The following is a 24834-nucleotide window of genomic DNA, read 5'->3' as shown; positions in this document are numbered from 1 at the left end:
GCGTTTGAACCTGCTTCCTGTTCAAATGGAGTTCTTTGCACTTTGTCTGCTGAGTCAGCATGTGATCCTGCAGAGCGCCGAGCTGAGAGGCCACCAGCTGGACGTTTAAACGTTAAAGAGTGGCTGCTCCCGACCGTCCCTCGAACTAATAAATAAACTGTTGAAACAACATGAGTGAAACGCTTACTTTATATCATTCATGTTTCTTGCAGGAAGTGAAAATGGAGCATTGAGGACAGAAGGTGTGATTTATTTTACTTTTTTATTTCAAAAACAATCTTCTCATTCTCCGTCTTCGCCAGAGTCAGAGATGAAGAAGTCAGTTTCATATCCGTGTGTCCAGAACACAGAGCGGTCCAGCAGGTCTTTAGCTTAGCTTAGCACAAAGACAGGAAGCTTAGCCTGGCTAAATAATAAAATTAATAAAAAACACCACTTGCATCCTCTTATTTGAAATTGATTTGAGCTGATCTACTGGTCCAGTATATTACAACAATACTGAGATTACATGTTTAGTTTGTAATTTAAGTCCTCATTTCGACACAAAAAAGACAGATAAATGATTAAAAATGATAGATTTTCACTATATGATATCAGCTGATGTAGATTGTCTTTTATAACATTTAAAAAAAAAAATCTGCTTCTGACTTTATCGTTTAAAAAATGACACAAACTCTGCCCTGTAGCAGAACAGGGACTCTTGTAAATAAACTTTTATAACAATTTAAAAAAAAACAAAAATAAATCCAAACCGTTGTCTACTCTTAAACGAGTGCTTTCCCGTCTCACATAGATCCTGCACGTGTTCATTAACGACATCAATGTCAAACTAACCTTAACTAATGGCCGCCTGTTGACAGTCGAGCCCTTCTGAGGCTCTCGGCTGGATTTGATCAAATCTGCAAAAGTGCACAACAAAAAACGGCTACAAAATATTTTTTAAATTACCTGGTGAAAAAATCATCTGCACTACAGAGCTCCAAAGAAACAAAAGGTCTGCTTTTATATCTTGCTTGTACAATTTATCGTCCACTTTACAAACGTCATGAGGTTCTTTGCACAAGTTCATATTTAATTCCCACAAACCACGAACTTGTTGTTTTGTTCCCTCAAGTCACAAACTTGTGAGAGGAAAAAAACAACCCAGGATTTTGGGACTTTGGGCTCCGTACAACATCCTGACTTGATGAAGAACATAAAAATGAACTCCATATTGGATGAAACACTTCCTAGATGTGTTACGATTCTGAAAGCTAGTGGATGCTGTAACAAAACGGGACTGTACCTTTAAATACAAAACCAACCAACCGTTGGGACATTAGTCGCATGTCGTCGACACTCTCATGCTATTCATTCAAATAAAATTAAATCTTAAAAAACTTACAACATGAACCCAAAATCATTTTCACATTTTGTTTTTAGGCCCCCCCCCCCATGCTTCAGGGCAGCAGATTTAATGAGTCACTGGCAAAAGTCAAATATCTGCCGATGAATTCTGGTAAAGTGATAATCTGTTCATTTTAGCACAGGATGCTGATGAACTGCTGTTTCTTCTTCTGTCCCTCCAGCAATGACAATGAGCTCACGATGAGACATTCTTTGTGCCGAGGTCCAACAGCAGTTCAGAACCTCGAGTCCAGAGGTTTAAACTCCTTCTCGTAACATTTCGGTCTTTTGTCAGTCGGCGGTTAAGCCAGGCTCCTCTGCCGCAGCTTGATCCTCAGATAGAGCTGGGAAATAAAAAGGGGAAAGAATGTGTCATTAAAAAGAAGATCGAGACAACATTTAAATTCTGAAACTTGTTACGTAAGACTGTTGAGTAACAGAATTCTCAGAGCCGCTTTTAAACCTGATTAAAACAGAGTTAGGAGGAAACAGCCGACATCACACTTTTTTTTCCTATGAGCTGTCAGTGCCTCTGTCTCTGTCTCACCCCCAGCAGGTTGCGGGGGATGTAGCCCTCCCGGTCAGCACATCTCGCCCACCACCAGTCCGTCTCCACCTCGTCGTCGCGCCGCAGCACCGTCATGCAGTCGCCCTCGCCGAAGCCCAGCTCGTCGTCGCTCTGAGGCTCGTAGTCCCACAGGGCGTACACCACGCCGCGGTTCATCACGCCCATCTTCTCCTGAACGCCTGCCGCCACGCAAACACACACAGAGACATTTACAAACTAACGACTGTAATGAAGTGTACGATTTCTGTCGGACCAGAATCAGAACGGCTCAGGAAACCTCCGTAATGACTCTGAAACACGAGCAGGGACCCCAGGGACCTCTGTATACGCACCCTCAATGTTTCCTCAATGAACCCTGAAATCTTTCCGTAGAACTTACGAGAGCTCCTTAAGGAACCCTGAAAACTCCTCAAACTATCTCAGGACGAGGAAACACCCTCAGAGACCCCTCAAATTGTGTGTGGCCCCCCTGTAAGGTCACCGGGATCACTGGGACCTCATGGATGGTCCCTGGAGGCCCTTCTGGTTCTTCCACGCGGTGTGTTTAGTCTCACCGTAGAGGAACTGGGAGCACTGGGCGTAGCCGTCTTCCATCTCCTCACACTTGTCGGCGGCCGTCTGCATGTCGCTGTACGTGGTGGCGAACACCGCGGCCCCCGACTCCACCAGGAACTTGCAGACCTGAACATTGTTACAGGAGGCGGCGCAGTGGAGGGGCGTCCTGGAGACGAGGAGAGAGAGAGGGAGGAAGGTTTGAGAGGTTCGAACCCAGACGTCTGAATCATCTCACACATCTCCGATTTGAAGCCATTTTCTTGGTTGGAAAAACAAGCCGGCCAATCACAGCTTTGTAGGAGGAATAAACACTGAGGACGTCATCTTCTTACAACAATAACTCTTAAATCATCGGCGAGGCGGGACTGTGAAGCCCCGAAATGTCGTTCTGGGTCAAACTCACCAGCCGTCACTGTCGGCAGCGTTGGCGTTGACCCCGAACTGAACCAGAAACTTGACGATCTCCGTGTGGCCGGCGCAGACGGCGTTGTGCAGCGCCGTGATGCCCTCGTCGTTCGGCGAGCTGGGGTCGTCCACCTGCAGGACGCACGCGCGATTACCTTATTATTCACGTAATCCGGAGCAAAGACGCTGGTTTCAAGCATGTCATTCCAATATTCAATAGATTTTAAAATGATTGTTTTTCAAGCTCAAAACATTCAAAATTTTCCGTGAAGTCACATTAATCGAAATTGAAACCGGTGACTAAATTAACAGCACACTTAAACACAGAATTATATGCACCAAACCACAACACTTCATATCTACATCCACTTTGTTTAGCTGCTGTTTATATAAATATATAATGATAAGTGATCAAATCTAAGATTTAAGGAACATATCACATGTTTTGTGCCGTTATAAGCACTTCATAGAGTTCAATTATTCTATAAAAATCATCAAATTGTCTGCGCTTGTGAAAATTTGAGGAGATCTGCGAGTGTCCCTGAGCTCCGTCAAAGTGTCTCGTGGTGGACCAGCAGATTAAGAGCAGGCGGTGGAGTGACTCACGTCGTAGATGACCCTCTGGACGAGGTCGTACTCGCCCTCCAGAGACGAGTCCAGCAGCAGGGCCAGAGGGTTGAACTTGACCCGCATGCTGTGGTCGATCCGCTCCGAGTCGGCTTTACGGAGGATCGACTTCTTACCCTGGAGATCAGAGAGAGGAGATCGTTTTTCATCATTTAGGTGACGTGACCCTTTAATTAGCAAAGCAATAACCAGAAGTTTTGTGTTCTAGTACCCCGTTAACCGTTACTCTGGGAACACTCACCGGGGGCACCGTCACCTGTCCCGTGACCTCCGGCGGCTGCAGGTTGAAGGAGTCATCTCCCTGATCCCCCTCCTCACAGGTGGGGTAAGGTGGAGGCGGGTAGGGGGGGAAGTCATCGGCAAAAAAGCCCAGGCGGACCGAGGCGGACGGACAAACCTTTTCCTTGTCCTCCAGAGGGGGGGGCAGGGAGCGGCAGGCGGCGGGGTCAGGGATGGGTGCACGGGGGGGCAGAGGGGGCGGAGTCAGACCGTCCTCCGGGCTCTCAGCGGGCGGCTGGTTGTCATCGACTCTGAACATCACATCGGCACCGCCCGTCCCGTCCTCGTGAGGCCGGACGTACGTCCCCGCCGGACTGACCGTCTCCATCGGGATGGTTTCCATTGCAGCCAGAGTGGTTTTCTGGTAGAGCAGCTTCTGGATGTTGGGACCCGCCGGGCCCTCGGGCTCCGTGATGGAGCTGCGTTTCTTCAGGGGCCGCGGGGCGTGGTGCAGCCGGCGGCGCAGCGCCTCCAGGTCGGCGTCGCTGGGGTTCCTGTGAGGGTTGTTGGACAGGAAGGGGAGGAGCTTGGTGGGGCTCAGCGGCCGCGGGGTGCTGCGCTCTGCCGCCTCGGCCCCGACGCCGTTGTCAGCCTCGCTCCCGTCGGACGCACAAGGCCCAGAGTTCATGACGTCTGAGGCGACGGTCTGCTGACCCCCGCGAGCTGGTTTCCCGTACACTGTGAGGAGGGAGAGACATGGAAGTCAGAGGCAGCGATGACAAACCAAACATCTGTTGAACAGCTGGAATAATAACTTAAAAAACACCCAAACTATCCCTTTAAGTGCAGAAGAAGAAACCGTATCCTGATTAAAACCCATTGGCTGTGTTGGTGCATCACCTCTGGGCTGGCTGCGGGGCAGCGTGCCCTGGCCGCTCGGCAGGTAGCCCTTCCCCTGCTGGGTGTACATGGAGTAGATGGACGAAGCCGCCAGAGTCTGAGGCTTCTGCAGAACAGGGGGGGTGGCCTCCGAGAGCTCGGGGGTGTACGGCCGCACGGCGGCGGCCGGCGGACTCTCCTGCTTGCTGGGCAGAGGGAGGGTGTGGCTGCGGCTGGAGAGGACTCCCGCGGCCCTGAGGTGGCCCCCGACCGGTCGCACCTTACCGGGGAAGGTCCCGGTGCTGTAGGGGGGCTTGGAGAAGGTCGGCGGGCCGGATGAGGAGAACGGTTTGGGCTTACTGGGAACTGGAGGCGGACCTTTACCAGCAGCCTAAAGGTGAAATACAGCAAAGCAATTCTGCTGACTTGGGGATCTGATTTCCAGAGGTTGATTCCAGACATAAAAAGCTTTTATTTTGAAAAACTACGGGATTCACAGTTGCACTCCTCATTACCTGTAGCTGCCGGCTCACTATAGTCCAACACAATGACACTAATTATTTTAATTTCGCCACATAAATGAACATGTAATAGGAAATAGAAGTGAGAGTCCCTTGATACCTGATTGTCCCTGAGCAGCTTCTCAGTGATGTGATTGGTCCGTGAGGGGACAGGGGGCGGGATGTCAGATCCAGAGAGGGCCTTCCTATCTGTGAGGGTCTTACCGTCTACGAGAGGGATGAGAGGGGCACCATCATCATCATCAACACCGTGGTCTTCTACCGTGTGGCATTTTTAAACAAGGTCAGCAGTTTTAAACCTCCCAGACAGGAAGTCAATCCTCAAATCTAGAGCCTCCTCGAACGCACCAGTGAGACTTTTCAAAACAGTCGATATTTGCGATTGCGTAGCCAGCGTCTGAGAATCAAATCATTTGCTGTTGCCAAAAAAAACCTTCACATAGAAATCGTGCTCCAACTGACCGAAGTTGTGGCCGCTGAGGCTGGACATGCGAGGGAGGGTGGAGGCGTGGCTGTAACCTCCACTGGACTCAGGAAACGAGCTGGGCCAGTCAGAGAGTTTGCCTATTTTTGATGTGGCAAAACCTATGAAGAGGAGAGAAACTGGTGTTCAAACACTGTGACATCTGTCCAAAACAGCTTGGACCTTCAGTTTGAGATCAAATAAACAACTTCTTACAGTAAATATCCTCCTTTTTCTGTGTATCGAAACTTCCGGTACGGTACCTGAGCCGGGTTTGACAGGTCTGGGAGGCGGCTTCAGGGACGAGTCGGGCATGGGCAGCGTGGCGGTGCCGTCCGGGTACGCCGGCTTCACCAGAACCTCGTGGCGAGCCAGGACAGGAGGCCCCTGAGAGCTTGTCGTGGACGAGGACGACTGGATGTACGGCCCCACCGCCGCCACTCTGGAGCCCACGGCGTGCTGAGGGGCCACTCCGTCTGAAGCCGCCTGAAAGAGAACGATTTGATATTTGACAGATGTTAATGAACGTCTGCAGAGTTTTTGTCCAATGAAAAGCGGTTATCAAATGAAAGCTGTGGTGTAATGTAAATGAGTATATTTACTAAGATATTACTCGTTACTTAAGTACAAATTTGAGGTACTTGTACTTTCCCTGAATATTTTTTCCTCATTCCACTTTCTTCTTCACTACATTTAAATGACAGCTTTATATATATATATATATATATGCTCTGAATTTGGAATTTAGCAATTTTAAGTAAAATATCTGAATACGTAGCTCAATACAATAGCGACTTGAAAGTCGCTAATTTAGCAAACAAAGGCTTATCCTGATTCTAAGCTCACGACAAGTTGCCCCAGTATAAAGGACCAATAGAATCTCTCTAGAAAATAAAAGTAAATATTTTGTAAATATTATTATCATATACTTTTTTGGCTGTGTGCACTCACCGGCAGGTTCTCTTTCTGCTGCAGGGCAGCCTTCTTCTTCCAGAGTCGCTGGCGGAGCTCGGCCAGCCGTCGGTCCATCGACACCACCTCCAGGTTCCTCTTGTTCAGGCTGTCCCTCTGCTGCTGCAGCCTGCCGCTCTGGTCCTGGTTCAACTTGTTCCTCGACTGCCGTGTGAGGGACGGAGCGTGGTCAAAAAACTGGTACGAAGGAAGCTAACATTACAACGTCTACATTAGCTAGCGTAGCCTTCCCGCTAAGCTCAAGCTAGCTGCACTAGCTTGTCGCTGTCTAGCGAGCTGGTTAGCATCATGAACACTCTGACAGTGAAGGTATGTTTTGAAAATATCTTTTGAAGACGTCACCGCGGCTCTGAGGAATCGTGTTGAGTAATTTCTGTCCTACTTTACGACGTTTCATAGACCAAGCGATTAATCTATGAAAGGTTAATCGTTTGCTCTATGAAGGCCTGATACATTATTATAGGTCTCACCTGCAGCTCCTTATAGAGGCGCTCCAGCTCAGCTGTGGAGGAGGTGTTGTGGTGATGATGGAGAGGAGGAGGAGGAAGAAGAGCCTCCAGTCTGTTGCTCCTCAGCGCCTCCAGCTGGTCGCTCAGCTCCTCCACCCTCGACACGGCGACAAGCATCTCTCTCTGCTTCTGCTGGAACATCCCGGTCATCTGCTCGATCTCCTCCACTGGAACAACGAACACACACATATATATATATATATCACACAAGATAATAATACAAATGGTTAATTAGCCAACCCAGACCTCCGTCGTCACACTGACCTAGCTTGCTGTTGCTGAGGCGTTTCTGCTCCACCTGGCCCCTGAGGGCCCGGACCCGTCGCAGCTTGGCCTCCTGGTTGTGTGCGTTCTCTCTGAGCTGCTGCAGTCGCTCCTGGTCAGACGTCTCCGGCTGCTGCTGCCGCTGATCCTGCAGCTTCAGGTAGCGCAGCCGCTGCTCCTGCAACACCCGGCAACCACATTGAGTTAATAGCTCTGTTTGAGCTGAATGCATGTGCTTATTATGTCTTTTTTGGTGGCACTGCTTTTTTTTTCTGTATAAATGTTTATTTCCCTGTTTATTTAGATTCCTGAGATCAATAATAGGATAATAGTAAAGCAACTGTCAACCTGCTTCTTTAAGCGAGCGTTACCATTTCCCAATAACTTGTGTCTAATAAACACAACGCTGTCTGTTCCTGCTCTGGCCACGTATGTATGATGTCGTATTCGCATTGCGACGTTACCTCTGAATGTTTTACTCTTCATTAGGTGTTGTGTTTAGAGCAAGGGTCAGCCTCCAGTGCTGAAAAATGATGACAATGGGATGTCCCAGAAACTGCAGTTCCTCACATGGCCACGTGACCAAATAATCTCAGGATCAATTTAAATATATTGATTGTATATTTTTACAGTGTAGTTTTATAGTTATTTATTTTAATCTAAATGTGCTCAAGAAGTCACACAAATGAAAAACATTCAAACAAAGCATCATTTCAATGACCAGTTAGGTTTGATTATCACCACACATCATCAGGTGGAGACCAATGTTCCCAGAAATCAGTAGCAGCTGAATTTGAGTATTTGTACGAGTGTACTCCTGTAAAGATAGTGACAATAGCAGTATCAGTACTAGCATTAGCAGTAGAGTGTTGGGTGTTTCGCACCTTGGAGGCCAGCAGCTGCTGCTGTGCATTAATCTGCTGCTGCTGTCTGGTTGCCAGATCCTGCAGGTCGCTCAGTGTCACGTCCAGACGAGGAGCCGAGACCTGCATCACACACACACACACACACACACACACACACACACACACACACACACACAGAGTTCACCTTCAAATGGACATGAACTTTCAGAGACGCAAACAGTGCAGGTTTCACACCGAAGCACAGCAAGACACAACTTTCTGTGCATTCAAATGACGGCACAGGTGGCGGAGGCTCGAGCGTGCCGAGAGCCAACAATAGCTCCAACGCTAACTGCTGGATTTAGTTTCTCTGTTGGTGGAGCGAGGCTAACAGTTTCCCCCTGCTTCCAGTCTTTGTGCTGAGCTAAGCTAAACACGTCCCTGTACTGGACGACACGGAAACTGTGAAAGTGTCTCACCCCGTTCTCCAGACATCTCTCCACAGACGCTTTCACCTGGTCCCTCTTCATCAGCTCATCTGCAGCTCTGGATCCACCTGGATGTAAAAATAAAATGAGTGTTAAGGCAAGGCAAGGCAAGGCAAGTTTATTTGTATAGCACATTTCAACAACAAGGTAATTCAAAGTGCTTCACATAAAACCATTAAAAGCATCAAAACATAAGGCAAAAGAAAAGGAGATTTAAAAACAATTAAAGAAACAGTGTAAGAAATCAAATTCAGTCATAAAAAGTAGAGGAGATTTAAAACATACATTGAAACAATAATTGAAGTAGCCAAGGCCTCTGCCTCTGTTAATGCAAATTTAGCATTTGCAGCCCTGCCAGCAGTGGCTCTCAGGATTGTTTGGAATGAAATTTCTTATAAACGTTTGGATCGATTGCGGTGACATTTGGCACAGACATCAATGGTCCCCCAAGGATTAACAGCCGACCCTCTGACTTTGAATCTAGCGCCACCAACAGGTCAACATTTGTCCAATGCTTCTGATTTATGACCAAATACCTGCAGAACTAATGACATCCCCATCAACTTGTGTTGAAAACAACTTCTGTTATCATAATTAGGCTTATGACACACTATTCTACCGCTCCTCGTAAATCCCCACAGACATCGACATCCCACAACTTTCTGAAGCGCAACAAGAACAAAACGAATTGTTTGTCATTGGTGCTAAAAAATCTGGGGATTTAACCCCACAGGTCAGAAATCTTGGTGTTGTGCTCGAGTCTGACATTCATCTCCAGAGCACCAAATGTGGATCAATCCGCTGCTGAAAATAGTCCCCAACAAACGTCCTATTTCCTCCTGTTTGTTTGATAAAAACTACAGTGAACAGCTGTTTTAGGACATTACTGAGCCTTTAAACGAAACTATATATTTGTGGTTTAATATATTTACATTTTCAGTAAGAACCAATGGGCTTTGAGCTGAGAGCTACAGACAGGAAGTCAGAAAATATTGGGAGACGGACTAACATGCGGTTGGTTTGAGGCTGCACATGGGATTTGTTGGCTATAAGAACAATATAAAAGAGCAGCAGCCGTATCCTCTGAGGTAATGCACAGGGTTTAAGAGATCAGGTCTTACAATGACCCGATGGAGGAAACTGTCCGACTGTTAATCAGCACAGGAAAACCTCGGAGGGGATTTCTTTGTTTTTGGGACAGAAATAAACAACAAATCACAATCCATAGAAAAAAAAAATCACATTGAACATAAGATGAGATGAATAAAGGACAGAAATAAATAAATGATTAGAAGCATGCACGAATAAAAAGAGAGTAAAACGAGAAACTATAAAAGAGAAATCAGACTCAAAATGACAGTGTCAGCAGGATACACAGATGCAGTAATCTACATCTGCACACCACTGAGTCACAGTCAGGAAGTCTCGCTGTGACTTGGCGGACTGCGTGTTTGACCTCGACCAATCACAGCTGGTCGTTTATCACGTGGTCTGTGACTCGATGTGTTGGGGAAGGAGCTGCCAGGTCCCTGCTCCACCTGACAGCAACAGCGACATCATTCCTCTCTCGCGTCGCCGGGTGAAACCAGAAGCTGCCAGGTCGGAGTGTTGTCAGACTGATATCGTGTAATCTGAACTCTGCATAACTGGAGGCTGTTCAGATAATTCTGTTAAGTCGTCACACAAAATCATAATCAAATTTAAAGGGCACTCAGATTTCTCAGTCTTCCTCTGGGTGAAAAATGGCAAACCACCATTGAGGTGGGAAAGGACTTCACAAGGAGCCAATCAAGCTTTGTGCAGGAGACTGCAAACTTTACATCTGTATTGTGTTTCTCCCCGTTTCTGGACGGCCCGGTCCTCTGCACTGAGGTCTTCATCTCTGTGAACCATCCACTGTTGTCCTGTGGAGGATGTAGACAGCCATGTATCACCTCATGGACACACATGGAGTCACCAGCTGCTTTCTGGAGAATCACACCCCCCCCCCCTTCCTTTCACACAGACCAACCAGAGGGAGGGAGCAGCTACAAGAACACGATCCCTCACTGGCTTCCCACATAGAAACACGTGGCATCCCGCTGTGCGGTGGCGAGACAGGCGTTTCCTCACCCGACTCTCTCCCTGGAGCTCTCTGGTGACGCAGGAGGTAGCGAACCTCCCCCCTCTGCTGCCCCCATCGCTGCAACACCTCCAACATCCGCTCCCCTTCTCCAACGACATGTTCTGAGGGGATACAAATCAAAAACATAAGACTGCTTATTTCAGGAAAGTCAGATAAGAAACCAGCGTGTTAGCTTTAATAAGATAAGATATATTTATTGATGTTTTTAAGTGGAAACTCACCCGAGCCTCTCCACGTCTCGGCCAGGTAGCAGTCGGCCTCGCCGGGCTCCTTGCAGAGCTCCACCACATCTCTGCACAGCGTCTCCGGCGTGATGGGAACCTCGCTGAAGTGCTGGTCGTTGTTGCTGAGGTACACGGTGAGGAACATCTACAGACACACAGCAGACACACCAGGAAAAATGAAGTCACTTCCTGCCAACACTAATTATGAATGACTGTCAATCTCACATCAAAGCAGACGCCCAGATGGAGCAGTGTCCTCTCTTCGGAACTGGTTTCTCTGTAACCAAACAGAGCATCTGAACCAGGAAATAAAGGAAATAAAATGTAGGAAACAGAAAGAAACTGGCGACGGCGACATACGAATGAAACACCAGTTTCCTGTGCCTTCAACACATTGGCATGTCCTTTAACAGATTGTGTTGATCGTTAAACCGGGATGTGATGCGTCACACTCAACCTGCCTTCTTCACCTTTACGGCAGCTTCCTGTGCTGTTTAGGACTATAATAGATGTGTGTGGACATAACTCCCATGATGCACTGGGCCATCTGTTACTCCAGCAGGGTATCTGCTGTCGGGCCCAGAGCCAGATCGGCTCCCACGGCCCGCCAACCGGCACGGAGGCAGCGTTTCAAGTTTTTATTGATGCCGGGTGGGTGGTGCTGAGGAACGGCTCGCTCAACGGCTCGTTGGAGGACTTTGAGCCGCATGTACATTTTGAACATTCAACCTGCCAGAGCTGAGCTGGCTTCATCCCTCGTCTCCGTCTTCACGTCGTTCCACTTGGTCTGACGGGAAAAATGAGGAACCTTTGACCTTTCTGAAACTGACTGCGGCATCATTTACATGCAGATGTTGTCGGCTGTTACCGAGGTTGGAATGAAGCTCATGCATAAAAGCTCCAACCGCAGTCAAAACACATGATCAGGTACTCCTGATGCAAATAATAATAATAATCTTTATTTGCAGAGCACGTTTAATACAGACCATGTAGCTCTAAGTGCTGTATATGGTCACAAGCACATACAAGTATCGGACACATTAAAATGGAGGAAAAGTCAGAGGATCACTGAAGTGAGTTCGGATTCATCATCTGGGGAACATGAACATCTGTACGAGATGTCACGGCGGTCCATCCAATACGTGTTGGTGAGATTAGTTGGATGCATGACGACTGTCTGAAAGCAGGATGAATTGGAGCCGATTTGTATTTCTGAGGATGTATTCTCTCACTTGGAGGCAGCAGATAAAGTGTGAACCTGGCAGAGAGAAATTGGGATCGAGTACACAGAGTCGCCATCAAAGAGCTTAAACAGCTCGCTGTTTCCAGCTAAAAACGCTAAATTTTGGGCTTTTTAAATCCTAATTACTGAGGGAGAGGATTTATTTTCGGGTAATACTTCACTTTGTCGGCTGTTACTCAAACTAAAAGGTTCCCAGACACACACAGTGGACTCTGAGCTGCAGCAAATGGAAATGAGGTGCCACATTCAAAGAGGCCATCATGTAACACTGTGGTCCATTCGGTGGTCTGCAGAGGTGGCTCATGGGAGATTTCTACTGCTTAAGCATCAGTTAACCGGTGTCATCGTCAACAGAGAATCTCAGTGATCAAGACATCTTTTTAGTCCCTCCTTCATGAACAACGATAAAGTCAACAGACTCCGTGACAGAGATGAATTCGCTGTCCTACATGGAGCTCTGGTGGAAAACTGGAGCGCCGCTGTCTTCCTTCAGGTTCCTGCGGATGAAGTGGGTCACTGCCGTCAGTCACCCAAACTGAGGTCGACCAGAAAGCGCCGCAGCCAATCAGAGCAGGGAGGGGAGTCTGTCCCTCAGGACGACCACAGGGAGGGAGACCTCCTGTCGCCAGTGAGGCTGGTTACAGAAGCTCAGTACGTCCTGGGCACTGGTACAGTGTGCTGCTCACGACGTCACTGCTGCCGTGCTGTACATCGACATGTAAAGCTGCTGACGTCAGCAAGTAAAAGTCCTGCATTCAAAATCTTACTCAAGTAAAATGATGTCAGTATTATCAGTAAAATGTAGTGTGAAAGGTAAAGTACTCATAGTGCAGTAAAATGTTCCCCGTCAGTTACTATTATACATGATGTCATTGGATTAATATCACTGCTGCATTAATGTGTTTGTTACATTGTACTGCTGTATATGTTTTAACTCCTTTATATCCTGTTGTCTAGTTTAATCTTCATCAGTGCTTCATATTCTATAAGATCTTTATGTGTTCGTAGCGTCTCTGTCCTGTGAGAACCTCGTATCTCTAGAAAGAACAAACAACCTGTTTCCAGCTTTGTTCTGAAGCATCTTCCAGCTGATCCAAGAGTCTCTTTAAAGAGTTTATTCATCTGAAGAAGAAGGATTTTATCAACACACAAAGGAACATTTCATCCTTCAGTTCATCACAAACATTCAACATCAGCACATCCGGAGATGAAAAACAGTAATCTGACAAGTATCTAAAGCTCTGAGACAAATTGAGGGGAGTGAAAAGTACGATATTAACCTCTGAGATGTCGATTTATAAGAGTATTTGAGTAAATGTTCTTAGCACCATAATCCTACAGACATAGTTGGCATATTAAGAGTGGTGGAATGCTGCTTGCTGCCATTTTTCTGACACAACTTCTCATGGATGGAGCTACCGGGCTCTCTAATCCGGCCTGCAGAGTGACCCTTTAACTCTTGCTTCAAGTCTCTCTTATCTAAAATATATTCAGTGTAAAAGGCTGATTCATTTCCATGAACACCCAGAACAGGCGACAGTGACGGCTTAGAACAGGAAGCACACCCGTCTGTCAGTCAGTCCGAGGCCTCGTTAAACTCCTGAGGATGCGGCTCTTAATCCAGCCAGGAATTAGCGCAGCATCACGCAGCTCAATCCCACCAACCGGCCCACAACAACCCTCTGCTGCGACGGAGGAAATGAACGAACCGCCTTCTGTCTGCAACTCGTCAACAGCTTCTTCCAGATGACGCGCAACAAAAGGGCTGGAGGCCGGAATGGAACACGGGGGGAGATGCTGTTCAATGGTGTCGTTGTTGAAACTGAAACTGTGGTTTTGTACCAACACTAGTATTGAATCATGTCGAACAATATCCAGCCCTACTAACAAAGAATCACAGCAGCAATTTAACTTTGAATTGACAACAGCAAAGCTGCAGACCGATCAGTGATTCTGACTTCTCTTGAGAAAATAAGACGCATCAGGAAAATGTTATTAAGATCTGTAACGATGACATTGTACAGTTATTGATCACATAACTGTCACTTTACCGACTAATGTTTGCTCTTTTTATTATTGTTCTCTTCTTATTTCATTTTACTTTTCATATACCACGTATCTTTTATTTATTTTACTTGCTCTATGTATCCGCACTACTTCTGTCCTTAAAGGTTCATCATATTTGAACTAAATCATCTTGTTTCAGACTTAAGATAAAACAATATAACTGAATGTGAAAAGAAGTTTTGTTTTTGGGGCGTAAACAGGCAACAAGTCAACGAAAGTTGCAAAGAAATATATATAACCTGCATTGTTATTGAAATGAATGATTGACGTTTTCAGTCAGTCCTGCTGTGTCTGGTTCCGTTTCCTGCTCGAGGAAAATTTGGCGGCAGCTGGCGCATCCCAAATGTTCTGTAGGCGGCGCGGACGGCTGGAGCCATATGGCCGACAGCATCACGTGACGCACCGATATTGGATTAATCACTGATTAAATCAATTAACCAATCGGCCGACAGTCAGCGGCCCTGCTGCCTTTGTCTGATGATAAACCTCTAAACCCACCAAAGTCCCGTCATCATTACCAAATTACACTGACCCCCCCCCCCCCCCCCCCCCCATCATTCTGACTTGGGAGCTTTTACACATTAATCCAATTTGATGACAGTCTGGTAGCTCTTGTTACACATAGCCAGTAGTTTGTTCTTTAAAATGAGTAACAACGTGAATCTTATTCATTAACTATTAATAACTATCCCTGTTTCCTTGCTTCACTTTTCGAAAGGTCAGCCAAATTGACGCGGAAAAGGACGCTGGAATATATTCGTCTTTGACTTTGTTAAGTTCAGTCAGTGAGGCTCGCTGCTCATCATCATTGCAGGTTTTGGTTACCGAGTACGTTTTCCACGTGTTTTTAGACGCTACGTTTAGGCGAACGGCCCCCGATGAGTGTTGTTAGCTTGTCAGCTTCCGGACAATCTGCTCTCGGTCAATGGCTAGTTCACACGACACGACTTTAGCCCTGATTTTACACTCGCCGGGTTTTTGGAGCTGCCCGACAAAAGCCCCAAATCGGAGGCACGTTGTCGTTGGCTCGGCGCTCGCAAATCGGTACTCGAGTGCCACGTGTGAAGTGTTCAAAGAGCCGAGAGACACACCCGCGCATCGAAGACGCACCAAAGATATCTGGAGCTACAGCCAATGAGAGCACACGACACGACAAAGCTCGACAAAAAAACGGAACAAAATATCAGCTTTTAGACAATGAACATCAGCATCAGGCTGATATTGTAAACCATGACGGTTCCCTATTATAGTTCATTATCGTATGAGGAATACTGAAATAAAACTCTTCCCACATGACCTTGAACAGCGTGTGAGTGTGAGCGTGTGTGTGTGTGTTTCTGGTCACTGTGGCAACAGTTACCAAGCAGCAAGGCGAGCTCGGCTGAGCCCTTGCCTGCAAGATGAGGACGTATCGTAATGATCAGGGTGCGCTGCGTCGCAGAGGAAGCACGTATGAAAGCTTTCGGGATGATTTTGCTGTTGGAGTCACGTACTAAACACTAAACCCAGACTGAGAGATTTGCACCAAATTCACAGTCACTTTTAGACAGATCTGAGGTCTGAATCCTTTGTTTTTCGTGTGTTGTCAGAGCTGCAGCTCTCTGAATGTCAGCCACTGTGTGGATGTTACACACTGCTGTCTGAATAACAACAGGGTTTCTGGGAAGAGAAGTTCAGCTCTTTATTTCCTCAAACAGACCTTCCTCCTCCATCTCATCGTGTTCCTCAATTATCCATTAACACGCGAGGGGGAAGATACCCGATCACATCTGAAAACCATCTCACTTTCATTCAAATGTTTTAGATTTTAAAAACAAGACATTTGGACACATCAGATGTTGCTGAATCCCAATAATTCTGTTCAAATGAACCCACTTTAGAGTAAAGTTGTGGTTTGATAAATGCTTTTACATACAAATCAACGGCTGTTATATTCAAGCCCGTTACAAACAAGTTCACACAATGCTGATGAAGCACATCGCCGGCAGGGACAGCGTTCTGTATTTATCAGTATGCCGGAGTTGTGCCTTACAACAATCACCCAAACAACAACACTAGTCTGCTGGAAAAAACTTCCAAATACAGAGAACGTCATCACCTGTAATGAGTTTCAGCTACGAATCTGCACACGTGTTCTCCTAAACACTGGATCTCATCTTCATCTTTCATGCAGGTCTGTGCAAAGAGTCTGTAAAAGACATTGATTATCTTCAATTTAAAGGGCCATACCGCTGTTGTTTTTATATGTTTTCTCTTGTTATTTAAAAGCAGGTAAAGTTGGCAACATGTTGACGCCGATGGTTCCTCCTGGATGACAGATGATTAGTTTATTTTCTTTCATTCGGTTGTATTTGTTCCGTAAATCTGTTTTGTTTGTTGTGTCACATTGTAAATAGAAATAAATAAGACATGTTCACAATCTGCTTGGGACTCTGGAAAGATGATTATACTCTCTTGTTGTCATTTCATTTTCTCCTGCGTCTTGTGTTGAAATGTGTTGAAATCGTGGATTTTTTGCTGCATGATTTTGTGACCTTCAGTCCTCTTTGGGGAAAAATGAAAACAATGCAAATGCAGCGCATGTAGTAGTTGTGGCTGATTTTTAAGATCATTATTAGTATTAAAACATGCTACAACAGCATTGTTGGTGGAAGGAGTATTACATACAATAATATGAACAGGAGGGTGATTGTGTTGATAATATCAGAGTCACAGTCTGTTTTTTGGGGGTTTGACAGAATATAAATATGTATAAGTTGAATGAACCACACAGGGCCAATAATACCGAGGTCATGTTGGAGTCCACCATGCTTAACTCGTTGTGGCGTTACTTTGATATTTCATGATCTATTTCTTCAGTTGGCCTGATTATTATATTATTATTATATATTCTGTCAATTTGATTCAACAAAAAGAGGGTGTTCATGCTGTTTCAACGACTGGTAACCGATCATTTCTACCTTTGTTTATTTGTCCTAAAAGTCCAGTGTATACCTATAAAATCACCACCATGTAACCCATTCTACCAACAGTGTAGATTGTCGACTACGTTCTTCACATTTAAAAAAACAAAAGTCAGAGGACATGGCCTCAGTGCTGTGAAGGGCAGCTACAGACCTGGACCCTCAACACTTTACAATCATGTGAAGACAATGTTAATGATTATACACAATTATCCCTAAAGCTCTCGTTCAGTCAGGGATAAAACCCCTAAAATCAACATCTGAAGAGCAGCACTATCCTAAGATATCTGACCCATTTCAGATACTGCTTTCCTTATCATTTCACCTTAACATTAACATGTAAGGCTAAAGGTTTGTAACATGTTAAATTAAGGGATTCTGTTTTGAAATTAACTGCAGGAGTAGTAATGAGGGTGGTGCCAGTTTATATGGAGACAGTAACAGGTGAAACACCACATAAATAAAACAGAATGAAGTGTTTTACACTCACCGGCATCATGTTGGCAGTTTTCCGCTCTGTCGCACCCAGACTGCAGCCGAAACCATTAAAGCATCCTCCTCCTCTGCGGTCCGTGTGTCTCCTCTGTCCGCTTCATTCACATCACATTCATCTTTATTATCATTATGATATAAATATATAATATCAGCTGCTCCTAGACCTGTTGCAGTGAACCAGCGGGCCTTTAATTCCCTGTGTCTGCGGTCCGATCCCTCTGGAGAGAAGAAGAAGAAGAAGAAGAAGAAAGAGGATGGTTTCGCAGAAGCTGTGCATGAGGCTGCAGGAGATAACAAACACACCCCGCCTACAAAATAAAACGTGAGTAGTTTTGATGACAAAGCTGCAGCAGGTCTCCCGCTGAGCGGTAATCCTGCTCAACATCCAGGATCCGTCTGACTTGTGAGCGTGTTTGGAGCAAAACCATTCAATCAACGCAGACCGGTCACCAGCCGGCGCTCCGCTGGAGAGCAGAACAACACTTCCGGGACGAGTTTTCACAATAAAAGCCCGGATTTGTTAGACTACAGTATCCTGGTTCCAGATCCTTGAATCAATAATAGTACATACAAATAATAAAAACATAGACAATGATAAAGAAAATGTAATGAATAGATACATAATATATAAATGATGAATAGATCAATGATGATTAATTGAAATTAATAATTACTAAAAGGCAGTAGTGGAAGTATTGAAGATATTTAACTTAAAGTCAAACTTAAGTAAAAGTACTAGCCTAATACCACAACATATAGATATAAAAATACTGTTACTCGCAAAAGTCCTGCATTAAAAGTGTTAATATTGTGTTATAGCTCAACATTGTACTGAGGTGAAAGTCTGCTTTATTTCCCCTAATGTGGACTCAAACTCATTGACAGACACTGTAATTTGTTTAAAAAGGCATTTAATTCAAATATACACAATGTCTTATGTGAAAACAAGTGTTTTTTTCTTCTTCTTTTTTTAACACTGTCGTTTAAAATGTCAACTTTTACGCATTTTTATTTTGAAGAGCTTTTTGCCAATATTCCGGTTATAATAGTAGAACTTGATGGAGCTCGTCACCAGGATCTCCTGGCAACGAGAATAAACTCCTCCTCGTTTCTCTCGTTGGTGTGTGAAACATAAAATTATTATTTTTGCTAATAACTATTTTTTTATTGCAGTGTGGAAAGTCGTTTGATTACATAATAAAGACAGAAATAACCTCATAATATGTCAGCACTTTGGTTCTGGACGAAGAGCCATCAGCACGTCATGGACATGTGGACCATAGGTGTGGACAATGGGATTGGACAACACAATAACTAAGCAGAAATAACATGGATCCAGGTGCAAATTAAACAAAATCAATACGTGTATATTTTCATTTCTTATGTATTTTGTTTTACCTGCAAGGACACAAGTCACAGTGCATAAATAAAACCATCAAATGTGAGAATGGACTCATTTAAAAAGAATACAAACACATTCAGAGTTGATGAAGGTAATGCATATACGTTTATTGTAGATGATTTTAGAGAAAAATGTAAGAAGCGTTTAATTTGAAAACAAATTGTTAATTAATGCGGTAATAGCTAAGTCTGACCACCAGATGGCAGCACTGCGCAGGAAGTTAGTATTTTCCCTACAAAATAACAGTGTAAGAAAATAATACCTAACTGGAAGCAGAACAATAATACAACAGAGAAGGCATCTGTGTTCAAAATAAATTGTCCTGGATGAAATGGCAACACATTTGTTCCTTAATGTTGTCCAAACCCGTCGAACAATACAGTGAAACATTTATTTTGAAACCGGAAATGCACCGTTTTTCTTCCTGGAGTGAAACTTGCAGCCAACACGAACACACGTGGATAACAGAGCTCAGCATAAGAGGATTTAAATAACTTGATAAGCAGGTAAATACACATTATTGTCATCTGAACCACTATAGAGTGAGTTTGAGCCGCTTGTCCGTAATGTGGACGGCATGTTTACGTCGCTCCGGACTACTTCCCGTTTCGAGTTGATGCCGTAAACAACGTTAAGTGAGACCAACTTAACAAAATAAAACATTACATTAATATTTCTAAGAAATCTGCATCACAACTGGGCAGAAATGATCCCGAATCCAAGTGTAACTCTTAATCTATACACTAACATATCTTAAATCGTATGCTGCCCTGTTTCTATATCCGTAAACCCGACAGGAAGTCACAAAATGCTGTATTTTGTAAGGAGTCCTTGTTACAACGAATGTAAAAATCCAAGATGGCGCGTAATCTTCCTTTTTTTTTAATATATAATTTTTTTTAGCAAATTGCACGTGCAAAATCATTCATTCAAACAAATTGGGAAAAATAGCAAAAATGTAATACATAGAAAATAATTTTCAAAATTAAAATAATAATCAATAATAAAAATAAATATTTAAGGCAGAGTTTATGTTTACATACTTTTCAGGCAACATATGTCCCGACAGTTTTAAGGCCTGTTTATTGGTACAAGATCATGTACAGTTCAAAGTTTCAGAAAATAATGCCAAATCTTGTCAATAAGAAATTGCAAAACATCTTTCCATCATTTGTTTTTAGAGCACTCACAAAACAGAACAGATGGAGGAATGAATCTTATCCTCTTACTGACCTCTATCAACACATAAAGGAACATTTCATCACAAACATTCAACATCAACACATCTGGAGATACGAGGTTTTCTCTGGACAGGAAGGAGATGAAGAACTAACTAAAGCTGTCAGACAAATGTAAAAAGTACAATATTTACCTCTGAGATGTAGTGGAGGAGAAGTATAAAGTAGCATTCAATGGAAACACCTTTTGTCCCAAACTGCCATCAATTCTAATACTTCTCTGGTTTTCCACCATCTTCATCTCCCAGAACCACAGAAACCGCGATGAAGGGGAAAGAGAAGCAGGGGCGGGACGTGAAAGTCTCAGAAAAGAAGAATATGGCGGCCAGCAGCAGCAGCGGTGATGAAGAAGACTCGGACGTGGAGAGGAACTTTGCTCTGCTCACTGAAAGAGGAGTAGCTGAGGAGGGGGAGCCGCACCACGGAGAAGAAGAAGAAGAAGTCAGTGAGGAGGACGAAGAGGAAGAGGGGTCCGATGGAGGCGCTGAGGAGGAGGAGGAGGAGGGAGGCGAGGAGGGATCAGATGGTGGTGAGGAAGAAGAGGAGGACCAAGACAGTGAAGCCTCCGAGGAAGATGTCGATGAAGGTCCAGAGGAGGCCGGCGGTAGCGGCGAGGTCCAGACGAGAGACGGCATTAAGAAAGGTGAGTTTATCAGCAGAATATCAAACACGGAGAACTGAAACAACCTCGTTCAGTCAACACCCGCCCACTGAGAGGACTTTTGATTTATTTAATTTAAGTGTTGAGGGTTCTCCTCAACGTCTGACATCAGTGAGCAAAGATGCTCTGTTTTTACTGCTGAGATTGCCAATGAATCATTGCTGTCGAGCCCCGAGTCGCTGAAGTATATCATTTATTATATAACCTTTATTAAGTCAGGATAATCCCACTGGGATTCCTTAGAACCGATCATAATCGTGAGCATTCGGACATTCTCGGTAACGCCTTGAGGGGATTTCTTTAAATTTGGCACAAACGTCCACTTTGACTCCAGGTTCAAGGATCGTTTGTCATTATGCAACAGGAGTGATGACATTTTAGACATGAATGTAATCGGCAACTTGACGGGAATAACGACCACGAGGAGGTCAATTCTCGTAAATCGTTCCATCAAACAGGAAATACTTCACAAAAATCCAACCTATTTATATTTGGTGTCGTTGGAAACGTTGAGATCTCCGCTAGAATATAAACCGAAGTCTGACGTGATTGAACAAAGTTTGGCCGCACAGCGTGAGTTTGTAAAACCTGTTGACGGTGCGTCTTCTCTCATATCTTCTCACACTTTGTGCGATAAAGAGAGCAACGTGGAGATGTCCTCTAGCAACGTGGAGATGTCCTCTAGCAACGCAGAATCTACGCTTTCTATCAAACCGGCGCTGACGTTTACTTGGCGTACAGTGACGACGACGGGCTTGTTGGTAAACCGTGACTCTCTCTGTTCTCTGACCCGCCCAGAACTCTCCAACATGTCCTTCGAGGAAATCATGAAGCTGCAGAAGCAAGTGGGAACCAAAGTTTACAACGAGGTGGCGTACGGCAGCAACAAGAGTCGGGGCACCAGCAGAAAGAAGCGACTGAACAAGAACAGGTGAGCACGTCTCAGCAGCTGCATGCGGCCGCGCCGTCCTTCAGTATTTACCCCTCGTGTGTGTGTTCTAGACGTGTTTGTGTGTTTGTGTTTTCAGGCCGATGGAGATTTCAGCCAAGAGACGAGCTCCGTTCCTCCGTCAGGTCGTCTCCGTCAGGAAGCCGGTGAGTGAAGGAGACCTGCAGACTCCACACAGTCTGTGTTCTGATACATGCTTTCATTATTCTGCTCCCGTCTTGTTTTCTCTTTTTCAAACTCAAGACGTCGAGAGATCCTCGATTTGACGACCTGTCTGGAGAATACAAACCTGAGATTTTTGAGGAGACGTTTAAATTCATCAATGACATCAAACAGAGAGAGAGAGAGGTGAGAGAGCTCCGGATCGCCGCTGGTTTAAACCTGACCCAGGAATAGAGAACATCTGTGTTCTGCCGCAGGCGCGGTTTTAATGTCAGCGAGCTGGACTGAAAATGAACGCAATGGTGTTGTTCGTCTGCAGATCGTCCAGAAGCAGCTGAAGAAGAGCAACGTCCAGAAGAAGCAGGAACTCGAGTTCCTCCTGAAGAGGATGGTGAGTCTGGGTGTTGCCTCAAATACAAACCTCTGAAGTACAAATTGTCCAAAACCGACCTTCGGTTAAGCTTGGTGTTTCACAATAAAAGCTCCGCGATGCAGTGAGTCTGTTTTAAATGTCTGAACCGTGACTTCTCCCTCTGCAGGACAACCAGGAGCGAGCGAGGAAGAACCGAGAGCAGCAGAGAGAGAGAGAGCTGCAGTTCAAGAGGCAGCAGAGAGAGCGAGCCAATCAGGGCGCACGACCGTTCTTCCTCAAGAACTGTGAGTTCTCGCTGAATGTTTCTGTCTGCACGTCCGCTCGCTTCATTTTCACCACTAACAGAGTGAATAGGGTGGAGATGCTGAATTTAGTTGAACTCTCTTTGTTCTTTTCTAGCTGACAAGAAGAAGCTGCAGCTGGCCGAGAAATACCAGGAGCTGAAGAAGAGCGGCAAACTGGAGAGCTTCCTGGGCAAGAAGAGGAAGAGGAACGCTGGAAAGGACCGCAGGAAGCTGCCCAGACAGCTGGAGAACAAGAACGTTCAGTGACACAAAAACACCTGAAGAAGAAGAACGGAAATAAAAAACACCGTAACGAACCATCTCAGCCTGCTGGTGGAGCTGTGCTCTGTTTGTTCACGGTGTCGCATGAAGGACTGAGTTCATCTCTGGCGTCACATTTATTTCACTGTAAAGTTAAAGATCTTTTATTGTAAAATATTTCTGGTGCATTCAACAATGCTCGGCCATCCGAACATTCGCATTTTTAAAAGCATCGTAAGTCCCTTCGACGTTGAGGACGGACACTTTTTGTGGGACTTTCCGGCGCATCTCGCGGTCACAATCTGGGCTGTTGAGAGTCCACGAACGCACCATCAGTGAGTCGCGACTGGAAACATCTGCTTCTCCTCAGAAACCCTGACTTATGTTTAACTCACCCTTTTTCTTTAAAAAAATAAAATGAAACTATAATTGTATGTTTGCGTTTTTGTGTTTTTTTTTTACCATTTTATCATTATAGTTCACTTTGAAAGACAGGATAATATTGATAACTGTGTTGCCCCTAAAAGCCTGAAACAGCCCAAACGATGCTGACTTATGCTTCCAGAACAAGCACACAGCATGTGCTGAGAAGTGTCACGCTGGAGATGACAAAGAGCGAATTCTCAGCTGCTGCAGCAAACTCTCCTCTTCATAGGAGTTTGATATTGTTATATCAGGTAAAATTGCAATACAATGTCAAGAATTGTCTTTATTCTTGTACTATATTTTCACAAATACAACAAACTATAGTTTTTGTACATGTAACATAACTATATATACAACTTTATAAGCTGTGACGTCAAATAGCTTTTGCGGCTCCAGACAAATTGTATTTGGTGGAAAATAGAGCAAAATGGCTCTTTGGATAGAAGAGGTCCAGAGGAATCACTCGTGCTTTCAGTGTAACGTGTGTAAACGTCACTTTGAGACACTCGCACCAGTAATGCACAGCAAATGAGTTCTGAGGAACTTTGTTCGATCTGAACTGTGGTCAGTGAGTCTCTGAGGCTCTGTAGTGACACATGGTGGACAGCAGGGGGCGCTACAGGACGGAGCACTGCTCAACACCAACTTCATATCGCGTCTCCCATCAGCTTATAGATAGTAAACTAGCTGTTGGTGCACATTCAGATATGTACGTCTGGTTTGCCCCGTCCCAAGCCAGAACCAACATGTGCAGATTTGAATGGGAACAGGTTCCTGTCACGTGTCACGTGACTCACAGTAAAGGCCTCTGAGCTGAGTCTTCCTCGCATGTACTCACAGCTGCAGCTAATTAAAGTGATTGAGCTAACGAGCGACTTGTTAGCTGAACAATTAATTAACTTTATCTGCTGCAGCTTTGTTCAACCTGCTGTGACAGTGTGACTCCAAACCCGCTTTTATTCGTGAATAAATCATTTTAATTTCAAGATAAACTACCGGTGGTGGAAGAAGTATTCAGTTTGAAGTTAAAGTACCAACACACAACTGTGAAAATACAAGCAAAACCGTAATTGTGTAATTATGTAACTTTCTGAGACTCTGACGCGTCGAAGGCGGGCTCATTGACTGAAATCGACCGATGATAGGCTGAGCTACAGCCCCATACACACACAGGAACTGAGAAAATCCTATGGATGACAGCCAGAGACAGGCTCTGAGAGGACCCTGCTCTCAAAATCATTCCTAACGGCTGTATTTAGA

General features: G+C 45.0%; 2 protein-coding genes across 2 annotated transcripts; one reads left to right on the top strand and one right to left on the bottom strand.

The window, feature by feature from the left end:
• Positions 1-332: 332 nt before the first annotated feature.
• On the bottom strand, positions 333-17940 carry LOC306784007 (apoptosis-stimulating of p53 protein 2-like). Its single transcript, XM_079277811.1, has 18 exons — positions 17814-17940; positions 11048-11195; positions 10814-10927; positions 8693-8769; positions 8253-8354; positions 7351-7546; positions 7066-7271; positions 6575-6739; positions 5887-6109; positions 5623-5745; positions 5261-5367; positions 4661-5030; positions 3783-4498; positions 3521-3658; positions 2913-3046; positions 2509-2675; positions 1934-2133; positions 333-1730 (listed from the first exon to the last, which is right to left on the bottom strand). The coding sequence occupies exons 1-18, from the start codon at positions 17820-17822 to the stop codon at positions 1689-1691; spliced, it is 3237 nt and encodes a 1078-aa protein (XP_079133937.1). The 5' UTR covers positions 17823-17940; the 3' UTR covers positions 333-1688.
• A 1709-nt stretch (positions 17941-19649) lies between these two features.
• On the top strand, positions 19650-23582 carry rrp36 (ribosomal RNA processing 36). Its single transcript, XM_079278872.1, has 8 exons — positions 19650-19726; positions 20707-21101; positions 21918-22050; positions 22148-22214; positions 22312-22416; positions 22550-22621; positions 22770-22887; positions 23003-23582. The coding sequence occupies exons 2-8, from the start codon at positions 20723-20725 to the stop codon at positions 23152-23154; spliced, it is 1026 nt and encodes a 341-aa protein (XP_079134998.1). The 5' UTR covers positions 19650-19726; positions 20707-20722; the 3' UTR covers positions 23155-23582.
• Positions 23583-24834: the final 1252 nt, after the last annotated feature.

Source organism: Melanostigma gelatinosum (assembly GCF_949748355.1).
Source record: "Melanostigma gelatinosum genome assembly, chromosome: 11".
NCBI classification, from domain to species: domain Eukaryota; kingdom Metazoa; phylum Chordata; class Actinopteri; order Perciformes; family Zoarcidae; genus Melanostigma; species Melanostigma gelatinosum.
The sequence above is the reverse complement of the archived record's forward strand: the minus strand, read 5'-3'. Positions and strand labels throughout refer to the sequence as shown.